We start from the raw sequence: 19,583 nt of genomic DNA, 5'->3' as shown, positions 1-19,583 counted from the left end.
CAGGAAACATAACTCGACTTAGCCAAAGTTGATAATGTTGCGAAACCACCACATACCATAAATATTAAATTAACTAGAACTATTTCAAAACACATCAGATTTGCCTATTGTTCTTCTCTGCTTCTACCCAGGAATAAGCAGTCTATCTACTTTGGACCCAAATCTAAGTTAATATACCATGTTTTGTCTAATGTCTTTATAAGAAGGAAAAGAACTGGATGGAGCGCTGGCTGGCAGAGAAGTTCTGCACGCTGCGCGAGGTCACCTTTCTGCCACGTCCAGACCATCAGCTGCTGCAACACCGTTGAGAAAGCTCTGTCCTCGCAGGCTCAGTCTGCATGTCACTTTGTTATGTGCTTTTATTTGTAAATTGTATTAAGTGCAGTGAGGATAACGGAACGTGATCCCTGAGCTATTCTGACAGCTCTGTAGACAACCAGCCTTTCCTTCTTTGAAAGCTACAAGCATGTCTCTGTGTTCAGGGCCAGGTTCTGTATACTCCAGGAACTCAAAAAAAGACAATGATGGTTGAGGGCTGAAAAATGCCACTTTCTGTCAGTCTAGGGGAAGGGACTATGAGAATGCCTTTTATTAGTTTTTCAACTTTTCTGCCAGTTTGAAGTTAAAAAAAAAAAAAAAAGTGAAGTTAGGAAAAAATAGTAATTAGAGTAGGTGGGTACCTAGTCTAGCCACATCAGATATTAAAATGTATTGTGAAATTATAATAGTAAGACAGTGTGAAAAAACGAACAAAACCCAGCATGAAACAGTACGGAGACAGTACGGAGAGAAAGATCAACGGATCTGAATACAGTCCAGAACTAGATCCTCAATTACATGGGAATTTAATACACGAAAGGAGCACTGAACACAGTGGGGGGGGGGGGGGGCGGGAAATGCATTATTCGATAAATGTGGCTGCCTTCCCCTCCGTGACAGTTCCTAGAATAACCTTAGCTATTTAACAGGTTTCTAGAATTACAGAACATCTTTCTTGATTGTACTCTAATGAATTGCTCTAGGAGTGGTTTAAAGCCCCACTAAAATCCTGACCACCAAAGGCATTATAAAGACGAGCTTCTTTCACCAGAGTGGCCCAACAAACTCTAAAGGTCTAGCTCCCCACTTCCAATCCCGCCCTGGCTCCCTCAGACCCCTTTATCTCCTCTGGCTGGACGTCTCTACCCGCCTTCCTTCCTGATGGGTAAAGAAGCAGTTCCCAGAAGGTTGCCCTCTGAAGAAGGCAGATGCTGCCTTGGCCTCTTCCCTTGGCTCTGGTTTCCAACTTGCCTTTCCAGTTCAGAGGGAATGAGCAATCTTGATATTTTTTTGGTACTTAGAAAATGCTAGAAGCTATTGATTTTTTTCCTGTGTCTAAATTTTTTAAAATTATTTTTTCCATTTAGCTTGGAATGTTCATATTTCTGCTGTCATCCAGTTGTTTTATGCCCTACATTTTATCCCGGGTTCTAAGAACCTTACAAGATAGTGTTCAATCAAAATTCGAGGTTAGAATCAGATAAAGTTTAACTGAGAGATGCTAAACTAAGTGGGATAAATTTTAACCTTACAAATATGCCTCAGGCTGTTTGGACACAAAAAAACCACCCTCTGAGGTTTGGAGGAATCTAGGGACCCAGTGACCTCCCTAGATCCCCGGCTGCTGGTCTCCGTTTGCCTGCCCGGATCTGTTCGTACGTTCCACTTCTTTGCTGCTGCAATCTTTTCTTCCATTAGAACGTTTATCATGTGCAAAGTACTGCACCGAGTACTTTTGTGGTTACTCAAATTGCTTCATTTCCTAATCTCCCATAGAAATTCAGCAGCACTTGGGAGTTTTTCCTCTTCAGCCTTTTTTGTACCCCCGGCACAACGCCGGGCCCATCCAGTGGGCTCCGTGGACGCCTGCTGGGTAAGCACTCTCCGCTCTGCTCCGCGAGTCTGCAAAGCTAGTAAAGCAAATGAGGGCTAAAACTTGCCTCAAAAATTGAAGTCCTGCCAGCGCTGATGTAATAAGAGGAAACCTAAACTGTATCTGCATCAAGGAAACCAGTTATCAGTGGGAGGTGAACCCGACCAGGCTGTGGAAAGGGAGTCTTCAGTTTCCGACGACGACACAGGAGGGGCACCCTAAGGTGACACAGGAGCAACGCCAGGCCAGATAAAGACTTGCTACGATGGAAACACAACACACACACCTGGATTAAATTAGTTCTTTATGTTTACAACCCACAAGACAGCCTACTGAGAAAAATTTCACGAAGGCGTCAAGGACACAGAGCTTCTTAAAATATTTCTCCCCTTCTCTTCATATTGTCAGTCTGCAAGCTAGACTAGATAATATACACTGTCAATTAAAAAAAAAAAAAAACTACGCAAAATAAAAATAAGTCCCAAGGCAGAGTTCTGTAAAGAATCCCTAATAGTTCAAACATTCCAACTTCGGTGACCACTGAGAGTAGGTTTGCTGGCTTCGCAGAGGGAGAGCGCGTCAAGGGAAGGGCGGGGGCATCGCAGTCTCCAGGGCGGCTGGACTGCTTCCCGTGCCCTCAGGGAGCGTCAACACCCCCCGTGGCCTTCGGTCACCTCTGACGCCTTTGGTTCCAAGCGTCCTGGGGCCCTGGCAGTCCCCGGGCCACAGCCGGTGGGGGGAGGCAGCTACAGCCTGAGCTCGCGGTCGGGCTTCATGCTGAAGGGCTCCAGGCGCTCGGCCTCGGGCAGCAGGCTGTTGAGCCGCTCCAGCAGCGGCACCGTCTGGTCGATGCCCATCTGGATGCGGCGCAGGATGGCCGACATCTCGTTGACCTTCTGGATCTGCTCGGCGTATTTGGCGTATCTTTTCTGGCGCTCCTGCATGAAGCTAAAGAGGGTTTCTACAGACAGATCCATCTGCAGGAGGGAGAGAAGTGAGACACATTCAATCCAGAGGAAACAAGGCCCGTCACGAGGCTGGGGGCTGAGCGCGAGGTGCGGAGCCCACAGGCCACGTGGGGGGCGACCAGCTTTGCAGGAAGCGGAATCGCTGGGCATAACAACCTTCCAGGACACGGCCTGACCGGCTGCTGCCCCAGAACCCTCTGCAGAGGGAGACTGGGATGACGGCCTCCAGCTCTGCCTTCTGGGAGCGTGAGGCATCTAGTCCTTGTTGAGACCCTGGGATTTCTAGCTCTTTCTCTCTACAGGAAAGAATCCTGGGCTCAGAAATCAGGCAGACCAAGGTTTGACTCCGGCTCTGCCACTTGAGTTGCTAATATGTATGCTTTCTGTCTCAGGCTTTTCATCTGCAAAAATCAGGGGGCTGATGGCAGACTTGCAGGGTTGCTGTGAGGACGAAACGAGATGACGAGACGTGCTCAGGACTCGGCTTTGTCCTCCCTCCTCCCTGGAGGCTGCAGACCGCAGTCACTCTGGGAGAGCTGCCTGGAGGGGGTGGCACTCCCCGCCAGAACCACAGATGCCAACCAAGTCAAGTCTATATACCATGCAGGGCAAACAGAGGACTACTTCGTGCACCCTCCCCCCAGTCAAGCAAACTTGAGGCTCTGGGCTCCCCTTTTGTGACCTCTGTTCCTCCCCTGGCGAGGTTCTTTGGTACCTATCATCCGGATAAAAACAGGAGGAGGAGGGAACCGCCAGCGTGTCTGATGCCCGTACCCTCCTCTGCATGGACCCACATCCACTCCCTCCCCACTTGTTTCCTTCCCCAACCAGGGAGGGAACAGTCACACCCCCGAGACTCACGTTTCTGTCCCAAAGCTCAAATGCCACCTCAACCCTTCCTTCTTGTCTCTCCCAGGAGCACGGCCCTTCCCAACCCCAGCATCCAGCAAAGCACTGGCCCTCAACGCAAGTTACCGCAGAGCCTCCGAAAATGGTGTGATAAAGACAAAAACAAAACAAACACTCTAACATATAAGAGACCCAAGCCAGGGCACCGCCCCCCCCCCAAAAAATAACCAATTCTATTTTGACGTTGTATGTTTGAGGAGAGAGGGACGGTGGTGAGGAGCAGGGGGTTTGTTACAAGAACGCAGGGCTTATTTTGTCCCTTGGTTCTCCCATCACTTGTTTTGAAATGCCGAGGGGACAAAAAAAGACAGCTGGTGAAGGGCTGGGGTGTGCAGGGAGGAAAAAAAATCCATCTGAATGGGAAACTCCAGACAAGGTGGAAACAGTTTATACCTTCAGAGGGTTCTCTGCAAGCCTGTTCAGGCACTCAGCACTTTGGAGGTGGTGAAGCAGGAAATTATCATCTTCCTGACAGTCAGCGCCAGCCTTTTCAGGATGGCAATTCAATCCAGCACCTAGGAATACTCCGCCTTCTGAGAGACTGTGGGAGCCAGCTGGAACCCCCCCCTCGGGGACCAGCACAGCTCATGGAACAGCCTGCACCAGAATTCAGAACCTTCTCGGGTCATCACGTTTCACTTGGCTGGGGCATTCCCGGCCCCCAGCCCCCAACTCTACCAGACTAGACAGACTCCTGAGTCAGAGTTTATGTGAAATGGCCTCCAAGGCTCTACCTTATCGTGCCTAAGGCCCTTGGCAATCAACCCATCCCCTCCCCTACGGCCTGATTGACATCTGATCAGACAGCTTTTACAACCATCTTAGCAAAGTTCTTGTTCAATGGCATACACTTCCTTACACACTTCCACATCCAGCTGAGGCCGTGTTTAATGTGTCCAGAGCTTCTGTCCAAAGCCATGTCATGTTTAATGCTCAGGTGAGCACACTGAATTCAAGCACGGTGTTCAAACATGTTTAGAGTATGTCTTCCAAGACTCAATTCCATGACAGTCCCAGAGGGAAAAAACCACAGAAGAGGAAACTTAGGGCTGAGCGACCTCCAAGGTCTCACAGTGACAGAACCAAGACTAAAACCCAGATTTCCTCAGTCCAGCATCTTCCTTTTACTGTATTTAATTGAGAGAGTGTACCATTAGGGGCACACGAGATTTCAGTTGGTACATGGCATGGCATTAAAGAGCATCAAATCACGTGATGGAAAAGTTATTGCCTTTTAAATCTTCTCCCATTCTTTCTGATTGCTGCAAGTAAAGTCTCAATTTGGTGCAACTAAGACTTTAATACCTGGAAAAGTGTAATAAAATGGGTAATGCCTACTTCTCATGCCCTGCCCTTTGCTCAGACAATACTCCTCCTGACCCCTAATCCCTACCTTAGGATGTATCCATGAACCCCAGGTACAGAATTATTCTAGCATTTCTGACATGACTTTAGGCAATGTCAGTATCTAATGCAATTCTGAATTTTACCATTTTGACAATCGGGAACATATTCACCTTTCCTGTTTCTAGTTTGGCATGTAGATTCTAACAAGGAAGCATAAATACAACATACAGAGTCAACAGACATTTACCGAGTACTATCGTGTGCCATGCACCATGCAAAGTCCTAGCGATATAGATGTTAAGAACCAAAACTATTTACACCCACACGGCTTACTGTGTACATTAACATGACTTTTCTTTTCCACTCTCTTTGTTAACATGACTTTACATTCCAGGAAACTCAGGCCCAGAAGGAGGAATGTTGCAAATAACTTTGTTTCAGGAACTTCCAGAAAAGCCATTTAAATGAAAAAACTATTAGGTTTTCCAACAGACAGAGAATGACTATTTATTCCCCACGACTCTTGCCTCAAAACCCTGGCCTTGCTGTGACCACGTGACTAAGTACTAGTCAGCGGCATGTATATGAGGAAGTCTCTCATGGAGCTTCCGGGCACCTTCCTAAAAGTTAGCTGGCATGCTCCTCCTCTCCTCCTTTGTCCCTTCCCTCCCTCTGCTGCTGCTGAAATGCAGATGCAGGCCCCATGGACCATGAGAATAACTAAGGTCATAATCTGTGGGTCGGCAGAGCAGTGAACTAGAAGAAGTCTGGGTCCATGAGGATTTTTCCCCATGAGAGTCATACCAGGTGTGGGAGAGAACAACAAATTTCCATTTTGACTGTATAGCCCAGGAAACTCTACTCAATACTCTGTAATGACCCATATGGAAAAAGAATCTAAAAAAGAGTGAATATATGTATATGTATAACTGATTCACTTTGCTGTACAGCAGAAACACAACACTGTAAATCAACTAGACTCCAATAAAAACTAATTTAAAAGAAACAAACAAGGTCGGGACTTCCCTGATGGCGCAGTGGTTAAGACTCCGCACTCCCAATGCAGGGGGCCTGGGTTCAATCCCTGGTCAGGGAACTAGAGCCCACATTCATGCCGCAACTAAGAGTTCACATGCCACAACTAAGGAGCCCATGAGCCACAATTAAGAAGCCCGCCTGCCACAACTAAGACCCGGTGCAACCAAATAAATAAATAAATAAATGTTTTTTTTTAAAAAAAAAAAGGTCAAAAAAAATTTCCATTCTGTATAAGCCACTGTAATTCTGGGTCTCTGTAACACCAGTTCGATTTAATCTTACACTGATAGAATGTATATCATTCTATCACATATGAATGTGATAAAGTCCCTGCCCTAAGGAACTCACTGTTTACTCTTAAACTCATACTTCAAACCTTGCCCCACATATTCATATACTGTCTCTGGTGGCAGTACCTTTCAAAGGGCAGGTGAAAAAGGAGGTGAGATTATTTGTGTGTGTAAGTGCAGGCTTTACTATGACATTAGACATCTACAGAAGGGGCTCAAAGTCGTTCCAAATACCTTATGTGGATGGGGCAGCCTATTTGCCCACCTGGTCGGTCCACTGCCAGCAATGGATCCAAAATATTAGCAAATCAAATCCAGAAACATACAAAAAAGATAGTATATCATTACCAAGTGGGGTTTATCTCAAGGATGTAAGCTTTTTCAGCATCTGAAAATCAAAGTAATTTGTCATTTTGATATAATAAAGGTTAAAAATCATATAATCATTTCAACAGATGCAGAAAAAGCATTCAACAAATTATGAAAAATTTCAGCAAATTAGGAACAGAAGGAAACTTATTCAGTCTGATAAAGGGCATCTGTGAAAACCCAACAGCTAACATCATAGTTAGTGGGAAAGACACTTTTCTCCCTAAGATCAGGAATAAGGCAAGGATGCCCATTCTCACCACTTCTATTCAAAGTTGTACTAAAGGTCCTAGCCCCTGCAGTAAGTCAACCAAAGGAAATAAAAGGCACAGGAACTGGAGAGGAATAAATAAAAGGGTCTTAATCTGCAGATGACATGGTATACCTAGAAAATCTTAAGGAAACTTAGAACCAAAAACTAATAAAACCATCAAGTGAATTTAGCAGGGTTGCAAGATACACGTTCAATATACAAAAATCAATTGTATTTCTATATATTTGCAATGAACAACTGGACAATGGAATAAAAAATACAAAATTTACAATTGCATCAACATAAAAAACTTAGAGAAAACGTCACAAAATATGTATAAGACCTACACACTGATATTACAAAACCCTGCAATGAAAAAGGAGATCTCGAAAATGGAGAGATATACCATGTTCATGGATTGGAAGATTCAATATCATTAAGATGTCAGTTCTTGCCAAATCGATTTATAGATTCATTTGCAACCTGAATCAAAATTCTAGATGGCTTTTTTTGGTAGGGATTTGATAAGCTGTTTCTAAGTAAACAGAATGGTCAAAAGAATTTTGAAAAAGAACAAAGTCTGAAGACTTACAGTAATTCTTTCAAGACTTAATTTAAAGCTACAGGGCGGAGTCAAGATGGTGGTGTGGGAAGATGAGGAGTTAGCGTCTCCCCACAACTAGGGTGCCTGTCAGCCGCTGGTGAGGGACTCTGAGGCCCAGGTGATGGGAGGAACCCAAAAGTGAACCAGTAGGACACAGAGGGACTGAGGAGGGAGGAGAAGTGGAGGCCAGACAGAATCGGTGCCCCTGAGGCCAGGGAGATCAGGAGAGGCAGGTGGGAGGGACTCTCCGGGAAGAGCGGGAGAGGAGCGGAGGGCTATCGCCTGGCCCACTCGGGCCGGGAAGCCTGCTGAGCTCCCAAGGCGGTACCCCTGCCACAAAGCCCCATCCAGGCCACGTGGGTCCTCGGGGCATAGGAGGGAGGCCGGGGAGATCGGGAGAGGCAGGGAGGAGAGGCGCTCCTAGACTGGAGGAGCAGGAGAGGAGAGGAGGGCATTTGCTCCACTCACTCAAGCCCAGGAAGCCTGCTGGGCTCCCAGGTGAGGTGTCCTGCCCTCTGAGACCAGGGGTGGGGGGCACGCCTGGGCCCCTTCTGTTCCTTGAGCCTAAGGGCCGCCTCCCACAGCCCCCAGGGCCTTTTCCAGCCCTGTATGTTCTGAGCACTGGCCCCGCCCCCCACCCAAACATCGCCCCTGCTTAGGCCCCACCATCCAGAGCCAAGTTCTTCCCCCCTCCCTTTTTTTTTCCCTCCTCTTTTTTACTATTGTGGTACTGATGTACCTTCTGGTTGTTGATTCATCTATATTTTTATATTCTTCCTAATATATCTGTTAGTTTCCTAGTCTAATTTTATTTTTCACTTTGTTATTGTTCTTTTTTTTTTGCCACCCCAGGCATCTTTCGGGATCTTGGTTCACAAGCCTGGGGTCAAGCCGAAGCTCCTGCAGTGGGAGCTCTGAGTTTGAACCACTGGACTAACAGAGAACCTCAGACCCCAAGGAATATTCATCAGAGTGAGGTCTCATGGAGTTCCTCATCTCAGCACCAAGACCCAGCTCTACCCAATAGGCTATAAACTCCAGTGTTGGAAGCCTCAGGCCAAACAACCAATAACACAGGAACACAATCCCACTCATAAAAAAAAAAAAAAAATAGCAAAAAAATTTCTCACAGATGAAGAAGCAGGGTAAAAAACCTACAAGACCAAATAAATGAAGAGGAAATAGGCAATCTACCTGAAAAAGAATTCAGAGTAATGATAGTAAAGATGATCCAGAATCTCAGAAATAGAATGGAGGCACAGACTGAGAAAATACAAGAAATGTTTAACAAAGATCTAGAAGAACTAAAGAACAAACAAACAGAGATGAACAACACGATAATTGAAATGAAAAATACACTAGAAGGAATCAATAACAGAATAACTGAGGCAGAAAAACGAATAAGTGAGCTGGAAGACAAAATGGTGGAAATAACTGCCAAGGAGCAGAATAAAGAAAAAAGAATGAAAAGAATTGATGACAATCTCAGAGATCTCTGGGACAACACTAAATGCACCAACATTCGAATTATAGGGGTTCCAGAAGAAGAAGAGAAAAAGAAAGGGTCTGAGAAAATATTTGAAGAGACTATAGTTGAAACTCCCCTAACACAGGAAAGGAAATAGTCAACCGAGTCCATGAAGCACAGAGTCCCATATAGGATAAACCCTAGGAAAAACACACCAAGACACATATTAATCCAACAAACAAAAATTAAATTCAAAGAAGAAATATTAAAAGCAGCAAGGGAAAAACAGAAAATAACATACAAAGGAATCCCCATAAGGTTATCAGCTGATTTTTCAGGGGAAACTCTGCAGGCCAGAAGGGAGTGGCAGGATATACTTAAAGTGATGAAAGAGAAAAACCTACAACCAAGATTACTCTACCCAGCAAGGATCTTGTTCAGATTCGATGGAGAAGTCAAAAGCTTTTCAGACAAGCAAAAGCTAAGAGAATTCAGCACCACCAAACCAGCTTTACAACAAATGCTAAAGAAACTTCTCTAAGCAGGAAACACAAGAGAAGAGAAGACCCACGAAAACAAACCCAAAACAATTTAGAAAATGGTAATAGGAACATGCACATCGAATAATAACCTTGAATGTAAATGGATTAAATGCCCCAACCAAATGATACAGACTGGCTGAATGGATACAAAAAAAGACCCATATATATGCTGTCTACAAGAGACCCACTTCAGACCTAGGGACACATACAGACTGAAAGTGAAGGGATGGAAAAAGGTATTCCATGCAAATGGAAATGAAAAGAAAACTGGAGAAGCAATACTCGTATCAGATAAAATAGACTTTAAAATAAAGACTGTTACAAGAGATAAGGAGGGACACTACATAATGATCAAAGGATCAATCCAAGAAGAAAGTATAACAATTATAAATGTTTATGCACCCAACATAGGAGCACCTCAGTACATAAGCCAAATGCTAACAACGATGAAAGGAGAAATCGACAGTAACACAATAACAGTAGGGGACTTCAACACCCCACTTACACTAATGGACAGATCATCCAATCAGAAAATAATAAGGAAACACAAGCTTTAAATGACACAATAGACCAGACAGATCTAATTGATGTTTATAGAACATTCCACCCAAAAGTGGCAGAATACACTTTCTTCTCAAGTGCACATGGAACATTCTCCAGGATAGATCACATCTTGGGTCAAAAATCAAGCCTTGGAAAATTTAAGAAAATTGAAATCGTATCAAGCATCTTTTCTGACCACAACGTTATGAGGTTGGAAATCAATTACAGGAAAAAAAACTGTAAAATACACAAATACTTGGAGGCTAACCAGTGTGCTACTAAATAACCAAGAGATCACTGCAGAAATCAAAGAAGAAATTTAAAAATACACAGAAACAAATGACAATGAAAACACAACGACCCAAAACCTATGGGACGCAGAAAAAGCAGTTCTAAGAGGGAAGTTTATAGCAATACAATCTCACCTCAAGAAACAAGAAAAACCTCAAATAAACAATCTAACCCTACACTTAAAACAACTAGAGAAAGAAGAACAAAGAAAATCCAAAGCCAGTAGAAGGAAAGAAATCATAAAGACCAGAGCAGAAATAAATGAAATAGAAATGAAGAAAACAATAGCAAAAATCAATAAAACTAAAAGCTGGTTCTTTGAGAAGATAAACAAAATTGATAAACCCTTAGCCAGACTCATCAAGAAAAAAACGGGAGAGGACACAAATCAATAAGTTTAGAAATGAAAAAGGAGAATTCACAACTGACACTGCAGAAATACAAAGGATTATAAGAGACTACTACAAACAACTATATGCCAATAAAATGGACAACCATGAAGAAATGGACAAATTCCTGGAAAGGTACAATTTTCCAAGACTGAACCAGGAAGAAGTAGAAAATATAAACAGACCTATCACAAGTAATGAAATTGAAACCGTAATTAAAACTCTTCCAACAAACAAAAGCCCAGGACCAGATGGCTTCACAGGTGAATTCTATCAAACATTTAGAGAAGAGCTAACGCCAGTCCTTCTCCAACTCTTCCAAAAAATTGCAGAAGGAGAAACACTCCCAAATTCATTCTACGAAGCCAGCATCACCCTGATACCGAAACCAGAAAAAGATATCACAAAAAAAGAAAATTATAGACCAATATCACTGACGAACACAGATGCAAAAATCCTGAACAAAATACTAGCAAACAGAATCCAACAGCACATTAAAAGGATCATATACCATGATCAAGTGGGATTTATCCCAGGGATGCAAGGATTCTTCAATATATGCAAATCAATCCATGTGATACACCACATTAACAAATTAAGGAATAAAAACCATATGATCGGGGCTTCCCTGGTGGCACAGTGGTTGAGAGTCTGCCTGCCAATGCAGGAGACACGGGTTCGAGCCCTGGTCTGGGAGGATCCCACATGCCGCGGAGCAACTAAGCCCGTGAGCCACAGCTACTGAGCCTGCACGTCTGGAGCCCACGCTCCGCAACGAGAGAGGCCGCGACAGTGAGAGGCCCGCGCACCGCGATGAAGAGTGGCCCCCGCTCGCCACAACTGAAGAAAGCCCTCGCACAGAAACGAAGACCCAACGCTGCCAAAAATAAATTAAAAAAAAAAACCAAAAAACCATATGACCATCTCAATAGATGCAGAAAAAGCTTTTGACAAAATTCAACACCCATTTACAATAAAAACTCTCCAGAAAATGGGCATAGAGGGAACCTACCTCAACATAATAAAGGCCATATATGACAAACCCACAGCAAGCATCATACTCAATGGTGAAAAACTGAAAGCATTTCCACTAAGATCAGGAACAAGACAAGGATGTCCACTCTCGCCGCTCTTATTCAACATAGTTTTGGAAGTCCCAGCCACAGCAATCAGAGAAGAAAAAGAAATAAAGGAATACAAATTGGAAAAGAAGAAGTAAAACTGTCACTGTTTGCTGAAGACATGATTCTATACATAGAAAATCCTAAAGATGCCACCAGAAAACTACTAATACTAATTTGGTAAGGTTGCAGGATACAAAATTAATGCACAGAAATCTCTGGCATTCCTATACACCAACAACGAAAAATCAGAAAGAGAAATTAAGGAAACACTCCCATTTACCACTGCAACAAAAAGAATAATATATCTAGGAATAAACCTGCCGAAAAAGGCGAAAGACTTGTACTCAGAAAACTATAAAACACTGATGAAAGAAATCAAAGATGATATAAACAGATGGAGAAATATACCATGTTCTTGGATTGGAAGAATCAATATTGTGAAAATGACTATACTACCCAAAGCAATCTACAGATTCAATGCAATCCCTAATAAACTACCAATGGCATTCTTCACAGAATTAGAACAATAAATTTTACAATTTGGATGGAAACACAAAAGACCCCGAATAGCCAAAGCAATCTTGAGAAAGAAAAGTGGAGTTGGAGGAATCAGGCTTCCTGACTTCAAACTACACCACAAAGCTACAGTAATCAAGAACAGTATGGTTCTGGCACAAAAACAGGAATATAGATCAATGGAACAAGATAGAAAGCCCAGAGATAAACCCACGCACCTATGGTCAACTAATCTATGACAAAGGAGGCAAGGATATACAATGGAGAAAAGACAGTCTCTTCAGTAAGTGGTGCTGGGAAAACTGGACAGCTACATGTAAAAGAATGAAATTAGAACACTCCCTAACACCATACACAAAAATAAACTCCAAATGGATTAAAGACTTACATGTAAGACCAGACACTATAAAACTCTTAGAGGAAAACATAGGAGAAACGTTCTTTGACATTAACCACAGCAAGATCTTTTTTGACCCACCTCCTAGAGTAACGGAAATAAAAACAAAAATAAACAAATGGGACTTAATTAATCTTAAAAGCTTTTGCATAGCAAAAGAAACCATAAAAAAGACAGAAAGACAACCCTCAGAATGGGAGAAAATATTTGCAAATGAAACAACAGACAAAGGATTAATCTCCAAAATATACAAAGAGCTCATGGAGCTCAATATCAAAAAAACAAACAATCCAGTTAAAAAATGCACGGAAGACCTAAATAGACATTTCACCAAGGAAGACGTACAGATGGCCAAGAGGCACATGAAAAGATGCTCAACATCCCTAATTATTAGAGAAATGCAAATCAAAACTACAATGAGGTATCACCTCATGCTGGTCAGAATGGCCATTATCAAAAAAGCTAGAAACAATAAATGCTGGAAAGGGTGTGGTGAAAGGGAACCCTCCTGCACTGCTGGTGGGGATGTAAATTGATACAACCACTATGGAAAACAGTATGGAGATTCCTTAAAAAACTAAAAATAGAACTACCATATGACCCAGCAATCCCACTACTGGGCATATACCCTGAGAAAACCATAATTCAAAAAGAGTCATGTACCACAATGTTCACTGCAGCTCTATTTACAATAGCCAGGACATGGAAGCAACCTAAGTGCCCATCGACAGAAGAATGGATAAAGAAGATGTGGCACATATACACAATGGAATATTACTCAGCCATAAAACGAAACGAAATTGAGTTATTTGTAGTGAGGTGGATGGACCTAGACTCTGTCATATAGAGTGAAGTAAGTCAGAAAGAGAAAAACAAATACTGTATGCTTACGCATATATGTGGAATCTAAAAGAAAAAAAAATGGTACTGATGAACCTAGTTGCAGGGCAGGAATAAAGAGGCAGATATAGAGAATGGCCTATGAGGACATGGGGTGGGAAGGAGAAGCTGGGGCAAAGTGAGAGTAGCATTGACATAGATACACTACCGAATGTAAAATAGTTGGCTGGTGGGAAGCAGCTGCATAGCACAGGGAGACTGGCTTGGTGCTTTGTGCTGACCTAGAGGGGTGGGATAGGGAGGGTGGGAGGGAGGCTCAAGAAGGAGGGGATATAGGGACATGTGTATGCATATGGCTGATTCGCTTTGTTGTGCAATAGAAACTAACACAGTATTGTGAAGCAGTTATAGTCCAATAAAGATTTTTTTAAAAAAGCTATAGTAATCAGGATTGGCATAGAGACATATATAGATCAATGAAACTGAACAGAGTGTAGAAATAGATCTAAACATACATGGGTCAATTGATTTTTTTTTTTTTTTACAAAGTTTTCAAGGCAATTTAATGGGGAAAAGAAAGGTTTTCAACAATTTTTGGAAGAACACAATAAAACCTGAACCCCTACACCTCACCCCATACACAAAAATTAGCATGAAATGGATCACAGACCTAAACATAGAAGCTAAAACTATACAACTTTTAGAAGAAAAACCTTTGCTACCTCGCAGTAGGCAAAGATTTCTTAAACAGGTCCAAAAAACATTAACCAAAAAGCAAAAAATGGTTAAATTGATCTTCATCAAAATTTAAAACTTCTCCTTGAGAGATAACATTAAGAAAACGACAAGGCAAGCCACAGACTAAGAGAAGAAATATTATCTATCGATCGACTGATCAACATCTGATAATAGACATATCCAGAATATATAAAGACCTCTTACAACTCAATATTAAGAAAAAAATCCAAATTTGGGATCTTTTCAGGAGAACTGACCTGGGCCTCTGTCTCAAAACATTCATTGCATTTCTTTAAAAAATCTGCTTTTGAGATCCTTAAAAGGAGAATTTAGATCCCTTCCAGGAAAGTGAGCCTCCAACTGATGAGCTGAATATCAACTAAATTTATTAAAAAGAAAAGGAGGGGAGAGGAGGCCAGTGAAGAGCCACTGGAAACGGGCTGGGAGCCTACAGAAAAGTCCTGCCAGAGATGAGCTTGAAGTGGGATCTGGTCCTCTTGGGACAAAAGGTCCAAGGAAGCAAAAGAGTAAAACTTGCTTGAAGATTGAACCCACGGGCACTGTTAAGTTGGACTACAGACCAGGAAAAAGGGAGTAGCTAGATGCTCACCAGACAAGTCTCCCCAGAACTCATTTGGGGAAGGCCCGACACGGTGTGGAAGGGAAAACATTCTGGTCAATTTTCACATCACTTTGAGGACTCTGGTGGCTTCAGGTCCATGACCAAGATGACCCTGGATACCATCCCTGTCTCTGGATACTTACCGCTACCAGACGAGAAATGGCTATTCATGACACCAACGTCCGTGAGAGGAACCTGTTTCACGGACGCCCCCGTCCTGGCTGAGCTGGGGTGGCAGGAAAGGACTCAGTGGTTTTCAGACCCACTGGCTTAAATTCTCAGTAGTTCACCTCCCAAGGTTTCACCAGAGCTTTCATCTCAGGTGTGAAATGACCATCCAGAGCCTGGGAATAACCTGTCTACACGTCGGCGGCATCCTGAGCTGGAGGTGAGTGACTCCGAATCGCTCTGAGAGGGGTGGGCTTCTCTCAGAAGGGGAGGGGGCTTCGACAGAAACAACGAAATAAACAAAGAATTATTGTGAGGCGTGAGTCACCAAGCTTTACGGACAACTATGTGTAGCTTGCAGGTGAAGACAGCAGTGTCAGATAGAACTGGGTCAAAGTCTTGGTTGTGCATATGATTATCTTTGTAACCTTGAACCAATTACTTAACCTCATTGAGCTTCAGTTTCTTCACCCTTAAACTGGGGATGATGATCGGACTTATCTCACGGGATTAAATGTGAGGCATAAATGAGATAAAGAACAGCCCCAGATAAACAGAGCTCCAGGGAAATCCAGTGGTTAGGACTCCGCCCTTCCATTGCAGGAGACACAGGTTCCATCCCTGGTTGAGGAACTAAGATCCTGCAAAGCCGCGCAGCATGGCCAAAAAAAAAAACCACCAAAAAACAAAACCAAAAAAACCCCCCAGAGCTCCGTAAATTATAAAATAAATGTGAACTGAAAGAGAAACTATGTCTAGAAACCTCTCCTACATGAAAAATAGAAAAGCAAGATTAAGTAAATAAGGGCAGAAAGAATGACATTTGAAGATATCCAAATAGGCACATGTATCTCTGTTGTAAAGGCAGGGAGCTATTGTTATGCCTCATCCCTGTTACACTAAATATCTTCAAGGCTTATGCAATCACTCAGAGGACAATCTACCATTGTGTTTTTTGCTGGCATGTTTTGTTTCTGTTCTGAACTCCTGCTACTGAAAATCTTACAAAAGAGTCACATTACTCACCCCAAAGTTCCCTTACAGAAACATTTCACACTACTTAATAACTGAAATCATTATTTACCTACAAGTCCTTCCATGTGTTTTTGATTTATATGTTCAGCCATGAGAATGAGTTACTATTACCACTGTTTGCTGCTACCCAACATAGTAAAATTTAAAAATACCCATGTACTTGAAGATATATATATTTTTTTCAAAAATACTTTGAAAACAAGCAGAAGAGCTTTAATGAATGATATCTTCTCCAACAAGAGTACACTGCTTCAAAAATTATTAAAAATTTCCTGGGGACGTTCCTGGTGGCACAGTGGATAAGACTCCATGCTCCCAATGCAGGGGGCCTGGGTTCGATCCGTGGGCAGGGAACTAGATCCCACATGCATGCTGCAACTAAGAGTTCGTATGCCACAACTAAGGAGCCCGCCTGCCTCAACTAAGATCCAGTGCAACCAAATAAATAAATAAATATTAAAAAAAAAAAATTCCTGATAGAATAAGCTTTGATGCTGGTTTGGGACAGGTGGGTCATCCTATGGAAGATGTCTAAATGCTTGATGTAACTTCCTTTTCAAAGTAAAGGTAACCTTGTCAAAGTAGGGATACATACTACAAGGGCCTATAGTTCTAAGTTAGAAAAAAGATGCGTGAACAACAGTAAGAGCTTCAGAAAGAAGACTGTACATCTTCTGAATTCTAAAACCTTAAGTTGTAGATAGGTTCAAGGTGGTCAAAAGCAAATTTAACTTTTTCATAGAGCAAAAGAAAATGAATAGGTAAATTGTGTTTCACAGTTAACAAAATTCAAGTCTATATGATCAACAGACTATTGCTTTTCCTCTCCCTCAGTAACTTAAGGTTTTTAAAAATGTTAAAAACAAAAAAAAATTGCTTAAGGACTTAATTGAGACTACATTTTAAAAAGTCACTCATCTTCCCCACCCTTTAAATGTTCAGCTCTTAATGTTAACTTAAGCCTCAAGGTCAATTTTTATTTGGTCTCAAATAGTTCACTTTCTCTGCACTCATTCTACATTTAAATTATAGTTTCCCAAGGAGGTCAATTTAGGAACATGGGGGTTGGGAGGTGGAGGCCACGATGTGCTGAGGCCAGCAAACCAAGGGCTGCTCTCTTCTTAAACTCCAAACCCAGGGCTTCCCTGGTGGTGCAGTGGTTAAGAATCTGCCTGCCAATGCAGGGGACACGGGTTCGAGCCCTGCTCCGAGAAGATCCCACATGCCGAGGAGCAACTAAGCCCGTGCCACAACTACTGAGCCTGCGCTATAGAGCCTGTGAGCCACGAGTACTGAAGCCCGTGTGTCTAGAGCCCGTGATCTGCAACAAGAGGAGCCACCACAATAAGAAGCCCATGCACCGCAACAAAGAGTAGCCCCCGCTCACCACAACTAGAGAAAGCCCGAATGCAGCAACGAAGACCCAAGGCAGCCAAAAAAACACCAAAAAAAAAAACCCCTCCAAACCCAGCCCCAGCTTTGTACTTTCGATGGATATCCTTCTGTGCCCCCAAATGTAATGAATACACAGTGATGCACAGTTCTCCTTTTATTGTAATTTTTTTCTAGCTAGAGGGGCTAAATGGAAAACTGAGAATTCATTCTGTTATACAGCTATCCAAAAAATGAATTTTCAGGTCAATAACAATCTATGGGGACGTGGCCATGCCTCTAATGTCTTTTTGGAGATGGGTGTATCACTGATTTTTAGCAATGTAGGCTCACCCCCCCATCCTTGACATGGCTAATAATTCACTAACATAAAAAGATAGAAGTCAGAAGGCTTGAACTTAAATCCTACTAGTTATGTGTCCTTGGACACATCACAAACTGAGTCTGAGCTTCTACTTTTTAAAAATGGGAATAATAATACCCGTCCGTCTGTCCATCCATCCAATTTTACAGTAATGTTATAAAGATTACAAATGAGATGATATATATGAGTGATCTAAAAACAGATCAGAGCTATAAAAATGTAATGTTATGTGATATAAAAAATTCCACTGAATGGCCAAATACGCTTGGAGATTTGTTTTTCATAGTACTAAAATAAAACTAAGAAATTCTCCAATTATATGATCACATTCAAAAGAAACTGCTTCAATGTTTTATACAGAGCTTCACCCTTTCGTGTGTTCTCAGAACTACCAATTCTCCTGATTAGAGAGCAGTTAGCAGTTAGTATTCTATAAATTAGTACTGTCCCAAGGGCAAAATCTGGTGTTGCAAATACAGCTTGAAATTCTCCAAAGAAGATGTAAAAATGGCCACTGGACACATGAAAAGGGATTCAACATCTTTAGTCATTAGGAAAGTGAAAACCTAAACCACAAAGAGCTACTACTTTACACTCGCTAGGATGGCTGAAATAAAAAGCCAGGCAATAACAAGTGTTGATGAAGATGTAGAGAAATTGGAAGCCTTGTGCACTGCTACTGGGAACATAAATGGTGCAGCACTTGGGAAAACAGTTTAGTTTTGCCAAAAATTAAACACAGAGTTACCATATGACCCAGCAATTTCACTCTTAGATATATACTCAAGAGAACTGAAACATATGTTCACACAAAAACTTGTAAGCAGAGACTTCCCTGGTGGTCCAGTGGGTGGGATTCCACCCTCCCAATGCAGGGGGCCCGGGTTCGATCCCTGGTCAGGGAACTAGATCCTGCATGCCATGCCGCAAGGAAAATCTGTGTTTTCTGGCTTTCTGACCTTCCTCCAGATGACCATCCCCGCAGAGGATTAGGAGCTCTCTGTGGGAACCTTCTCCGGGGTGCCTCTCTCTTGCAAAATGGACAAACAATGGGCAGACGTTTTCAAAAATTATGCCATAGGCTAAATGACACCAACTACCACATACTGGACATTTTGAAGTGACTCTGAAGGCAACAGTTTACAATGACAGCTTATAAGAGTAAACTCTTGCCATTTATTCTCATATCACATCCTTGATCTGTAAGTCAGACAAGAAGAGAAATCCCTCTCTGGCAAACCTCAGTCTACACCGTCTACCAAAAACAAAAACTGAAATCCATACTAGTGGGACTGTTTCTTTTAGCAATTTATGTATAGTATACTAGGATGACCAGGAAGGTGGAACACAGTATATAATATTTAGTAATTCCCTAGATATTTTAATTAATGTAATAAAATAATGTATAACAGTTACAACTACTATTCATTGAGTATCAATTAAGTAGGCATTGTACTATGTACT

The 19,583-nt window shown here is 42.4% G+C and overlaps 1 protein-coding gene across 3 annotated transcripts in view; it reads right to left on the bottom strand.

Annotated features, from left to right (window-relative positions):
* Positions 1-2,199: 2,199 nt before the first annotated feature.
* BORCS5 (BLOC-1 related complex subunit 5) overlaps positions 2,200-19,583 on the bottom strand; it is a 96,673-nt gene continuing 79,289 nt past the window's right edge. For all 3 annotated transcript variants that reach the window (XM_059935330.1, XM_059935329.1, XM_059935331.1), the window contains one exon: positions 2,200-2,889. In XM_059935330.1, the coding sequence (XP_059791313.1) occupies positions 2,659-2,889 (231 nt within the window). In that variant the 3' untranslated portion in view covers positions 2,200-2,658. The remainder of the gene's footprint in view (positions 2,890-19,583) is intronic.

The sequence above is a fragment of the Balaenoptera ricei genome, chromosome 10 (assembly GCF_028023285.1).
Source record: "Balaenoptera ricei isolate mBalRic1 chromosome 10, mBalRic1.hap2, whole genome shotgun sequence".
NCBI lineage: Eukaryota > Metazoa > Chordata > Mammalia > Artiodactyla > Balaenopteridae > Balaenoptera > Balaenoptera ricei.
The sequence above is the reverse complement of the archived record's forward strand: the minus strand, read 5'-3'. Positions and strand labels throughout refer to the sequence as shown.